General features: G+C 48.4%; 2 protein-coding genes across 4 annotated transcripts; one reads left to right on the forward strand and one right to left on the reverse strand.

Moving 5' to 3' along the window:
* Window positions 1–3,240: 3,240 nt before the first annotated feature.
* POLR2F (RNA polymerase II, I and III subunit F) lies at window positions 3,241–7,498 on the reverse strand. Of its 3 annotated transcripts, none has more exons than XR_011141015.1 (6): window positions 7,404–7,498; window positions 7,179–7,248; window positions 6,831–6,961; window positions 5,136–5,207; window positions 4,483–4,656; window positions 3,241–3,425 (listed from the first exon to the last, which is right to left on the reverse strand). XR_011141015.1 is itself a non-coding variant. In XM_068942398.1 (6 exons), exons 1-5 carry the CDS (start codon window positions 7,421–7,423, stop codon window positions 4,502–4,504), a joined length of 336 nt encoding a protein of 111 aa, XP_068798499.1. In that variant the 5' UTR covers window positions 7,424–7,498; the 3' UTR covers window positions 3,241–3,425; window positions 4,483–4,501. The 3 variants fall into 3 exon arrangements, 2 of the variants coding, with proteins under 2 accessions (XP_068798499.1, XP_068798495.1); XM_068942398.1 differs by having other exon boundaries at window positions 4,483–4,544; XM_068942394.1 differs by lacking the exon at window positions 4,483–4,656.
* Window positions 7,479–12,150, forward strand: C1H22orf23 (chromosome 1 C22orf23 homolog). Its single transcript, XM_068942385.1, has 7 exons — window positions 7,479–7,729; window positions 7,967–8,087; window positions 8,491–8,553; window positions 9,088–9,276; window positions 9,749–9,883; window positions 11,095–11,195; window positions 11,508–12,150. The coding sequence occupies exons 2-7, from the start codon at window positions 7,976–7,978 to the stop codon at window positions 11,610–11,612; spliced, it is 705 nt and encodes a 234-aa protein (XP_068798486.1). The 5' UTR covers window positions 7,479–7,729; window positions 7,967–7,975; the 3' UTR covers window positions 11,613–12,150.
* The last annotated feature ends 123 nt before the right edge of the window (window positions 12,151–12,273 follow it).

Below are 12,273 nucleotides of genomic sequence, written 5' to 3' on the forward strand. Positions count from 1 at the left end.
CATGTGTCTGGGGTTTTTTGACCTCTTTCCTGAAATTCTCTTTTTTTTCCCCCAATAAGGATAAGATGTGTCTCTATACCACCACACAGACCCTGTGTGGGAAGCAAGCTTTCCTCCGCCCATCATCGAGAGGACACAGGCAAAATTCTGGCTGGCTTACCAGACTCCTTCCCGGAGATGAAACATCCTCCATTCACACCCCACCTCCAATGATTTCTTCAGTGAGAAATGTAGCAACGCTGATCTCTGTTCTTCAGCTAAAATTCAGCCTATGCAATTAAGAGCACTGTTTTGCATGTGCTTCACCCAAGAATTTCTTAGTGTGATTGCTAACACTCTCCAGAATAGGAGTTTGGGTTTTACCTCCTCCGTTCTTCATCTCCAGGTGGTAGATCATGTACCTTTAAAAAAACCCTTCCCCGCATACATGGACACACATATTTTGGAAGTCTTTTGGAAGCAACCATGAGTTTCTCTGTAGAATATCAAAAACTCCTGGCCTTCCACAAGTACAAATTTGAATGTGCGCGTGCACACACACACACACATGCATGCACACACACACACGCACACAGAGTGTATTCAAGAATAGATATATATACCCTCTTGTTGAAGAAGACATCCTGTTTATACTGAGGCCCTGGGAGACTACCTGAGGATGTTTGGAAAGAAAACGTATAGCGTATTTTGCTCTGCTTAAGAACAACATCTCTCAAGGCCAATGGTAGCTAGCTAGGGTCCTAGTTAATACAGAGACTCCAAAATGACTAAAAAGATTCCAAAGGTTTCAAAGCAGAGGCATATGATTTATCCAGTGAATTTGTGTTCACTAGATGCTTTATGAGCGAGTAGAGCAAGTAGGACGTCTAGGAACCATGGAACATGTTCAAAGCTTTTTAAAGTTCTCAGCACTGTTTGGATGAAGTCCTATATAAGGCCAAGAGCATCAGCAGCAGAATGGCTTAGTGAGCTCTAATGATGGTGATGCCAAGCTAAACAGTACAATGCAAAAGGGAACTGTGGCCATTCATTGGAGAGGACACAAAATCTTAGCCCAAACTACAGGCTGTGCGAAGAGTCCAGAGGACTATTGCACTGCTGAGCAAGTCGGGAGCACCTGTGGGGGAGTAGGGAAGCCATGGTGGCATTATGGGTAGAAGAGCTGAGCACGGGGCTGGGAAAAAGAAGGGACGTGTGTGGATGAACAGAAGAGTGGGAAAAGAAAGTCCCTAACCTGACACAAGTATCCTCTAGCTCTTCAAAAAGCAAATTAAGGAAGGGAGTGGGTTCTGCCTCAACCATTCTCTAGCAGAAGGGGATGCCTCATCTCACCTAGGAGTCTCATCACAACTAAGACAGGACTGAAAACGCCACTGGTAATAGAGGGGTTAATCACTCCTCCTGCAGCCTAGCAGGAGCTGGCCCGGCATCCTTCCCTATCCCTTTAATCGTATCTGATACAGATGCAAGGCTGGGGAGGGGAGGCGGGTAGGAAACAAAGAAGCCATTTAAAAAAAAAAAAAAAGGACAAGAAAACGACCCCCGCACTCCATGGCGGACGCCAAAACGATTGCACAAAGGCACCATTTCAGGGCTGAAATTTCACCGCACCAACGTGATTAAAGGATTCCATGGAGGGTGGGGGGAGAAGGCTGAAAGCCACAGTGCAGCAAATTAACCTTTTCTTGGTAAGGATGGCCTGGGCCAGGAAGCGCTCAAGGTCCTCAGAGCTGACCCCCTTCCCACACCTGCAAACAGCTCCACATTCCCTTTGACCTGTCATTTTGTCCAGGGACCCCTTCAGCTCTTGCAATCTTGCCTCCAAAACCAGCCCCTCCTGCGCACTTCATATTCCTGCACCTACCAACAGAGATGAACCAGTGCTTTTACAGGGAGCACTAAGAATGGCATACATGGCTGGTTATATCAGGTGAGTTCCCAGCAGGTGGATATAAATTCTCTTTGGGATGTGGATAATCATCAGGAGGGACTGAACACATGCACAGCATGGAGAACACAGGCTATCTAAACAAGCACAAGTTTTAACATGACCTAGTTGGAAAGATTCTTCCTGGACCAAAATAAAGAGACAGCAGCAGGAACCATAGGTGTGCTCTCCCTTTTTTTCCACTAGAAAAAAAGAAAACACAAATTACAAGGGCACTTATAAAAAGGTAATTGGTTCTAGAGACATACTCAATGCGCTCTGCCTAAGAGCTCAGGTCTTCCTCCTGCAGGGCAAGAATCTTGGAGTGCATAAAAGATTAAGAAATTAAAACCAGGTAGTGGCTGGCTAGAGGCTCCTGTAGATTTTAACACATACACCCAACTTTTCTCAATTGCAGCAAAAGTGTGTGTGTGTGGGGGGGGTGTCTAATTTATCCCCCTGCACATCAAAAATTGAGAGCGTAGATGCCTTAAGGGGACAAATCGCTCAACGTTTATTAAGCAGCAGATTAAGGAAAGAAAGTCTAGGGTTTAACTATTGTGCCATTATAAGATCCACTGGAGTACATGCAGCTGAGATGGTTTGAGAGCACTCACACACCGAGGACCATCAGTGCAACTGCATGCCAGAGAATGGCTACACATGGAGCAAGTGCAGCAACCAAACCTACAGCTGCCGAGCTGGTGGGGACTGCAACCGGCGACCACGTTTCCGGCTGGGGCAGTGCCACTGAAAGGGGATCCCCACCACTGATAAGCAGCAGGAGCAGGAAAACAATAGGTGACTTGATGAAAACTGCTCTAAGATACTCCTGAGAAGCCCCATAGCCAGCTCTGGCCAGAGAGGAAATTGGGGGTTTCCACAGCAACCTGCTCAGGCACAAAGGCCCAACTGTCTACAGGGAAGCAACAGAGGTGTCTCAGCACTCCAGCTCCTACCCATTTTAAGAAGGGATAGGGGTGGAGAGCTGGAGTCTCTGAAGCCAAAGTACCTGCAAGATCATTTTTGTACAACAGTAGTTTAATCGGCTACTGGTCCTATAAGTGGGGAGGGGCGGTGGTAGAAGAGGAAGTAGTTCCTGTAATCTTCAGTCTAGCTGAAAGGTATGGACTTCTCAGATGAAAAATTGCAAGAAAGGCCTGGCACTCTGCTCCCTAAGCTTATTAATATAGCCCATGTAGACTGACACAGAAGGAAAAATAGTAAACAAGCTGGTAGAGAGAAGTAAGAATTCTTGGGCGTGTAGGATTGAGATGAGAAAGAAGGGAAAAAAAAACACATTCAGCTCAAAATAGGGAAGTTTACAATTTATTTACACAAATATAAACAAAAATAGAAACATCTGCTGTGGAAGGAAGAACCAAAAGCAATGGCTTTCCAGGCTGATCAGTCTGTGATAATTAACTCATCCACCCCCCAGTCTTCATAGCTCCCGTCTGGCAGATATCGGCGGATGATTATGGGGATCTTGCGTGCTCTGAAGGGAGGACAGAGAAGTGAATGGAAATGCCAAAGCCACTGTACCATTTCCACAGGCAATAGCAATTGAGGTAGTCTCCTACAGGCTTCAGGAAGCTCATCAGATTTAACTGGAAAAACGTGTAGCACCAGTGTTTTGTATTATAAAGCAGGGGAAACCCCAACAACCCTCTCTTGTAGGTGCAAAGCACTGAGCACCCTTAAGGCCCAAAATAATCAAAGACCTGCAGAAGGCCAGCACTCTGCTGCTAATACAGAAATTGAGCCCGGTGATCTGAACCCACTATGAGCCAACACCAAACATTTAATGAGGGTACAGAGGAAAAAAAAAAAAAAAGAAGGGACTCCAGGTATAAATCTGCTATTTGCTTGATGAAAAACCCAGCAAAAACTATTTTCCCCACAAGCCACTACAGAAGCAGCAGAACTTTGAGAACATGCATGAAAAAAATGACATTTACAGTGTTTTACACTCTAGGCATCCAAAGTATCAATTACATTAAGAAGGATACATGAAATAGGTACTATTCAGCCACCAAAACGAGCTACAACTCAGGTGGAACACAACATCTGCTAATGGCATTTCTAATTAAAAACAAGAAAACACTGAACACGATTTCACTTACTGGAGGCAGATTTAAGTCAGCAGAATGTAATTAGGCAGTTTGGAATCTAACCAGGGCATCAGGTTTACAACCATATCAGTCTTGAAAAGTAATACAGCATCTTTAATGATCACAAACATTCAGGGCAATTGTTTCTCCCTTATGCCAAGTATTACGATTGAATTTTGGTACAGAACAGGATGCCCCCGTATTTCCTGCCATGCCCTGACTGCTTCCCAAAGCTCGCACTCAGACAGCTCAGACTGAGCTTGGAGATCTGACAGGAAACAGGACCTAAGGTGGTTTTGGCAAAGGGAGCTGTAATAAGGACGTAAAGTCTGCAAGAGCAACTGCAAGGCACTGAGAAATTGTGGGAGCAGAGGGACAATTCAATTCAAGAAAAGGGACTTAATCAGCAGAGGAGTCCAGCTGCTCTGCTTGAAAAAATACCTGCACATGATCTAGTAGGTCACTGACCATCTTGGTGAACTGTGGACCAGCAGGGAGCTTTGCTGTGGAAAGGTGGGCCTGTAAGTAGTCATCCAGAAGCTGCCTCTCAGAAAGGCTATGACTGTATTTCATCTCTATGCAACACATTCTGGTAACCAGATAAGATTCCCTAACCTGGAGGCAGGAAGCAGAGATGAGTCTTTTGCAATCACAGTAAGCCAAGCATGGAAGGGTGCAGGAGAAAAACATTCTTAACATGGCCTCCACATCACAAACCTGACCTTTATTTTATTTCTGCCAGCACTCGAACATAGGTTTGTTAGGAAGGCTGCTTTGCATCAGCTCCTTTCAGGGAATTAAACTGATTCCAGAAAGATGGAGACGTGGGTTCTCAAGGGAATAAAAACCACTTGGACTTCCAAGTAAAAGAAGTCAAAGTACTGCTAATAATCAGTACTTTGCAAGAGCTCCTAGCATGGGACACAGCAATACCCAAGCTACCTGCAGCTGGGGAGCGGTCCCAACAGGGGAGAGGGGACAGCGACTGTAATACTCACTGTTACAGAGTGAGTGCACAACCTGCATAGGATAAGCCGCTACATGCTAGGATGAGTAGGACTGCTTGACACCCACTGTCAAAATCTGAGACTTACTTGAGTTCTTTCATGGCAATCAGCAAGGGGTCTGTCTCTCCTTCCAACTCCACCATCACAGGGGCACACATCCTGAGTGGAAATAACAACAATCAAATAGAGAATACGCAGAGATGGAAGAGGGATAACTAAGCACGTTATCTATTATGTCTTTCACCCAAAGTTCAGCAAAGTAGGAGGGAGGAACAGCACCTTGGCAAATCCAAGGTTTGCACTTTTATCCACTTTGGGAAGAAATGTCCCCCACTCCAATCTTGTGGTGGCAGGACTGCTTTCACTAGATGCAAGTGGCTATGGACTGAGCTTTTACTTGAATGTTCTTCTTGACCCGTCCCTCAACTGCAGCTGGGGCTTCACAGCTGGTCAAAACCACATCCTCCTGGAGTCCCCCTGGACTGTACATAAATGTGAGGAAGGAAAGAGCAGTTCTAAAATTAATCCAATAAGGAGAGTGGAAACACTATAAAATGGGCATGCCATCTACAGTTCCACCACATTTCTTACTTCCTGACCTGATCTTATTTTCCAGGCTTTACCTGGGGTAAAGTAAGAGGCTGGTTTTATGACACACTATCTCCAGGAAAAAAATAAAGCACTTCGCAGGAAGTTTAACAGCACAGCCAACATGGCTGACTATTATCTGTCCCATTAAGCAACAGCAGCAAAGGAAGCTCACGTTATGTGTGGATAAGGCCACTGGGGGCTGCTGCTGGCCTAGATTCGGTGTTGAAGGCAGAGTAAGTAGCGAAGCCCAATCAGGCACTAGAGCATATGGATTAAAGGTCTGGCACAGACCCATCTCATCTCTCCCATTTTTCTGGCCTTCTACCAGTTGAAGGAATGTGCACAAAACAGCCTCACAGAGTGTTGACTGTGCAAAGAACAGCCTGGCAAAGTGATGACTAAGGAAAGATCTGATCACCACCTACGAGCTTCTAAGTGATATGAAGGAGAAGCATTATTTTGAGAGAGTGCACATAACTAGGATAAGACTCAGAGATGCCTTTTCAGACAAACTTTACCACAGCCTAACAACCTCTTTCCTTGCGGGGCAGTCTTCTGACATGCGTTATTCAAATAGATCCAGAAAGGTAAATGGAAGATGTCGAGAGCAGCCAGCTTCAACAGCACTTAAAATAAGATTTAAGTACAATTACAAATGAGGTCCCATTGATCCAAACGCTGTAGAAACATATAGCTGCAATACAACTGCAGTCTAAAAAGAAGTTGAGATCATTACTCTTAATCCCTACAGCCCTATGAGATCAACTGAAGACATTCTGGAACTTTACTCCCTCAAATCTTGGCTTTTGCTAGCAGATTCCGAGCTTTCCAGCACAGACTGGCTCATCTTATGAAAGGCAGAAATCAGGATCAGCCTATCACATCCCTGTTCTTTTACCTATCACATCGGAAGGTGCACTACAACTGCTGAACACCTCCCTTTCTAGACACAAGTACCATAACCTTAGCTAGGAAAAGATACAGAGATTTCACATGGGACTAAGCACTCAAAGGCTTTGTTTTTCAGTGTCGGCACAGATGGTGGTCCACTAGCTCAGAGATCACATGAGGAACTTCAACAGCTCCAGGATACTTCCAGGAAAGAGAAAAGCAACTTAAATACAGATGGGAGACCCTAGAAGCCCGCAGGCCAGCCACGGTAACAGCTGGGACACAGAGCAAAACACTTACGCTATCTGGAGGGCACGAGTGCCCAGGACTCGGGCTCGCTCATACTTGGTCATGTAGGGGGTGGTAATCCGCTTCTGGTTTGCCTGCTGACGCTCTCCAGACGGGAGGATTTCTACATTCTCCTGCCCTTCCTGGGAAAAACAGACCAGCACAGCAGCGTTACTGCATCCAAAGAGCAGCACAGCCAGGCTTTGGGAAAACACATGACGCCTTTAGGGCCTGAAAGACAGGCTAACCAAGGGTTTTCCACAGAGCACTGCCAGAAGACCTGCGAAGAAGCCCAGCAGCTCCAAGCTGGCTGCGCGGCCGGCAGCCCCGGGGAGCGGCTGCCGCCGCGCCTGCACTCACCTCCTCGGCGTTTTCCAGGTCCTCCAGCCCCTCGTCCTCCTCCACATCGTCGAAGTCGTCGCCATCAAAGCTGCGGGTGGACACGGACGTCGCACAGCGCCCTGGGCCGCCATCGCCTCCTCCTCTCTCTTCCCCCCCCCCCCGACGGGGCCCCCTGTGCCGCCCGGCCCGGCCCCCGCAGCCCCGCTCCGCCCCCAGACCCAGCGCCACCGGCCCCGCGCTCACTTATCCTCGTTGTCAGACATGCCGCCTCCTCCGCCTCCTGCCAGGAAGTAGCAGCCACTTCCGGCGGCCCGCCGTGACGTTACCGGAAGTGAACCGGCGGCCCCGTTGCCGTGGCGACGAACCGCCGCGCTCCCCCCCCCCGCCCTGCCCGTCCCCTCCTTCCCGCCCGCGCGTCGCCATGGAGACGGGAAGAGGGTTTTTTGTGGGTGTGGTTGTTGCTATTGTTTTTTGTTTTTTTGTTTTTAATTGGCTCGCTGGGCTTCTTCCCCTTGTGGCGTTAGAGTGCCGCGCTGTGACGTCAGGCTGGGTCGCGCCTCGGAGGGAAGGTGAGAGGGCCCGGCGGGGTACGGATGCCTCGCGGGCAGCGCCTGTGACGTCACCTGTCACCACGCAGTCCCTGGAAGGGCAGCGCCTGTGACGTCACTTGTCACCATGCTCCCTGGGACGCTGCCGGAGTCCCCGGGGGTGCAGAGGCTGCGCGACGGGACCCCGAACGGCCGGGCCCGGCGGCGAGGCGATGCCGTTGGGGACGTTCGGTGGCCTTGTCTCGCTGCTGTTCTCAGGGCTTCACGATGGCGTCCCGGGAGAGGAGGAGGTCAGCGCCAGCTGCGGCCAAAGGAGCTCACTTCTGGCACCCTCCTGGGACAGCTCAATACAGCCGGGAGACCCAGGAGCTGCTGAAAGGTAACGGCGGCGGGGGGGGGGGGCCTGAAGGAAGTGAAGAACCAGAGCGTTTGGATCCGGTTATTACTGCTTCTATATAGCAACTGTGTGGTCAGTTTAAAAAAGAAAGTCTTTCCTGAAATAAAACACTCCCCCTAATTCATCCCCTCGAGGGAGAGCTGAGAGAGAAACATACAGAGCAAGATGCTAGACCTGGCAGTGAACGTATCTATATATGAGCGTCCTGGTGTGATGTTTCTGAAATTGCAAAATAATTTGATCTTCCCCGCTTTGGATTTTGATTTGTAAGTAGAGATTTTCCCCAGGGCTGATTTACCAAGCCGTTTCACCTGTCCTAGCTGCCAAAGGTGAAGAGTGGAGCCTTCTCAGGCTGTAGTCTTCACAGATGCGCCATGTTTTTCAGCAATGATGGAGGAGTCCAAGCTTACAAGTTTCCAGAGGCGGCACCTGATGGACTGTGTGAAACGTGAGTAACATCCATCTTGCTCTCCACCCTGTGCTGCTGAGTTTGTGTTGCTCACCATGAGACGAAGAACGTTGGCCTGCAGACTAGGTGGATGGGCAAGAAACAAATGAATGGGCAGTACTTGGGAGGAAGTCATGTTCTTGTCAGCATCAGGTCCAGCCTAACTCTCCTGATCTCTGTTTTCATATGTTGTAGTGGAAACTGTTCTCATAGAGAAAACCGTCCAACCTTGGCCTGCCTCTTCCTTTCATTGTTGTACTTTTGCCTTTAAAATAGCAGTAGAGCTGCTGCTGACATTGTGCTGGGCGAGGTGTCCCCAAGGGTCAGTCCAGCGAAGAAAACGTAATGGTGGGACTTGAACCAGTCTCGCTCATGTCCGAATGAACCAATAACTGGGTAAGACATCTGTGGTACTTGGGATCTTTGCTCACTGTACTCCGGTGGATCACTAGGCAGACCTTCTGCTGGTCCAAGGCCATCAAGCCATAGGCTCCTCTGTGTCCGACTTACCAGTATTTTTCCTTTGACCTCCAGGAGGAGATACCCTGCCCCTCCAGTGCAACCCCACATCCAGCAAAGAGCCACAGCCTGCAGAGTCTGCCTTCTCTCCCCCAAAGCTTTGTCTGCCAGGCAGGCTTCCAGCTAAACCACATCTTCGACCTGCCAAGATCTGCCAGGCAGGAGATGCCTATACCAGAGAGAAATTCAAACCACAGGCAAGGCGTAAGTCAGCAAATGTCACTAATAAATAAATCCTGCTGCCCAGTCCCTTACATCCATGCGCTGTTTGCCATCTCAGTAACCTTAGGGGGGTTTCTTAGTTGCTCTTCATCCTCACGCTTTCTGTCTTCAAAGATGCATAAAAAGAGAGCTCTGAGGGAACATCTGTAAACGCTCGTTGCCAACGCCTGCTTGGTTAGGAAGATGATAGGTAATAGGAACTCATGTGATCCTTGCCTAAGAAGGGAATACTATATATATTTTCCAGTTTATAAATGTGAATCAGACCTTTGATGTCAGTTTGGTTGCCTCTTCACTGCAAGTACATCTGTGTAGGGCTGCGCAGTTCAGTCTGGAGATGGGCTGTCATTAACATAATGCTTCCTCTGCCATCATTTGGAGAGAAGCAATGCGGCCAGGCTCCTTCCCTGAGGAGACAGGCTGCTAATAGTTTTCTTTTCTTTGCAATTCACAGGAGATTTGGAAAGGGAGAAGCAAAGACTCCAAAATATCTTGGCGACAGGGAAGGATGTGGTGGAGCACAAAGTGAAGCCGACGCTGGTTCAGGCGAAGGAAGAGGAGACACCTGAGCTTGACCGCTTTGAAGAACGTATGTAAAGGATGCTAGAGTGAGGCACATGGGGAGGCCTGGGAACTCAGCTCCCTCTAAGAGCTGGAGTGGCAGGCCATGTAGCCAGCAATCTGAAGCCCACTGCGGAAGGAGGCACAAAGCCCAGTTTCCAAGAGAAAGGACTTTTTGCTGTGACACTGATCCAGCTTTCCTAGCAGAATTTATACTGCAAAGGTTTGCTGACAGAGTCACGCTCTCTGGATTGCCCATACAAAATCAACTCTGTTGGCACAGGACTACCTTAGCGGTTTGCAAGGGTAACCTCGGCAGAAAGCCCAGCTGCTGTGGATCCTTCTTCCAGCCGGTCTAACTCCATGTAGACTAGGACTTTTGCCAGCCTCAGTGTGGCTTGGGCTGCATTTTCTTTTGCTCCCAAATCAGTGCAGTTACACTAGCAAAGCTTAAATGTAGAGAAGAATTTTAGGTAGTGATGTACTTTGGCCTACAGAGTCTTCTGGGATGGCAAAACCCTGCCTTCTATAACTCTGTGTGCCTGAAACTGCAATGCATGCATGCACCCCAGCTAGCTCTTCCTTAACCAGGGCAGAAGAAAGAATGACAACACGCAGATAATGTGTTTGCAAGGGGTGGTTTGGTCCCTGATGCACGGAAACCAGCGTGGTTGGCTCCACGCGTGCTTTGGATCCTATAAAACTTGTCTCAAACTCACTGTTGTCCTTGACACATCTAAAGTACTCGTGTACTGTGCCGTGTCAGGTGTTGTTTCAGGAACTGGCTGCGGGTCTGTGCTGCAAAAAAGCAGCTGAAGTGCTTCTGTGCATGAGCTGGTCCTGCAACCAAATATGGTTGTGTGTGGTTACTTGGTGCTGCATGTGGACTAGTGAACCTCAACAGATTTAAGACGATTTCTATCTCCATCCACAGACTGGATAAAATGCCTGCAAGCAACAGTGTTGCCTGCACATAAAAAACTAGAAAGTTACTGTTCTGGCAAGGTAGAGAAAGGGGCTGGGGGCGTGGGGGAAGTACTCCTGTTACGTAAAAAACTGCTGAGATGTTTTGGTGACATGGTGAAGATAATTGTTAGAGTAGATATCATCCTTCCCCTGGTGGGACCTCCGTTCCAGTGGAGCTAGGAAGTTGGGGGTTCAGAGCTAAACAGAAAAGTGCTTGCTTGCCTTTTGGCTGCATTCTGTTTGCACGTTATTTTCTCTTCTCCTTGGGCTTAGTGGTGAATGAAGTTCAGGAGAGGAAGGAGTTCCTGGCAGATATGGAAGCTTTAGGACAGGGCAAGAAGTATCGAGGGATTGTCCTCACTGAAATCTCACAGGTACGTGAGGGCCCTGGGGGCATTGGTGCTACAGCATGTAGAGGGAATCCGTGGTGTTAGAAATCTGAGCCCTCTGATAACCAAGCGTGGTGCATGGGAAAGACTGGGAAGAGGCAGAGAAATGAGCGTTCTTTTTCATGGCACGGGGCAGGTGTGAATTTAGGGGACTGGGGGAGAGGGGTTTTCAGCTTTTCTTTCCATGTCTGCATGTAACTTAGTCTAGGGAAGAAGAACCTTTGTTCTTGGCTTTGGCAAAAAAAAGTAGGAGCTCCTGGCATGCTCACCACTCAGGCCTTTCTTTGCGCTTTGCAGAAACTGCGGGAGATGGAGATCATTGACAAGAAGAGAAGCAAGGAAATGAGAGAGATCGCAACAAAAGACTTTCCCATTGGGAACAAATCTGATGGCCATGACTAGGCCCAGAAAAAACACCGGAACAATTTAGTCCCAGGTCTTCTTCCCTTATCATCTGAGTCTTAAGGACTGGTCTGTGTCTGTCCGTCTCTCAAGGATCCCCTTGAAGAGGGGGCAGTAGCACCTGCTGCCTAAAGCCAGAAGGCAGGAATAATTTATGCACAGCCAGTAACAGAAGAAAGCTGTTGCAAAATCCTACGCACGCATCAGATCCCTTCTGCAAGGGGCAGTCTTGCTCAACAATATTAAGGAGAAGAAAACATAGAGGAAAAGCCTTTAAAAATATGACAAAGCAGAGCCTCCTTTTCGCTATGCAGTGCTGCAGAGCACAACAATTCACAGAGAAAAACGTCACTCCTTTTTTCCATACAACCCAAAGCCCGGCAGTTTCTATTGACGGTGAGACGCTAACACGAGTGTCACTGTCCACATCTATGACCTACTTCTGTCTGCATCGCTCTGGGAACGGCTATGCTGGCAGGTGGCAGGGAGGAAGATGCAGTGTGGCCTCATGCAAACATGAACTTCTAATATTACTGTAGTTCTGAGTGAGTGTGTGCATCAGCAGCAGTTAAAATAGGCAGGCACTCAGGAACACAGCTGTGCTGAGGAGGGAGAAGGGATTTCAACTCAGGGCTTTCTGCTCTTGCTGTGAGCAGGCTCG

This window comes from Struthio camelus, chromosome 1, assembly GCF_040807025.1.
Source record: "Struthio camelus isolate bStrCam1 chromosome 1, bStrCam1.hap1, whole genome shotgun sequence".
NCBI lineage: Eukaryota > Metazoa > Chordata > Aves > Struthioniformes > Struthionidae > Struthio > Struthio camelus.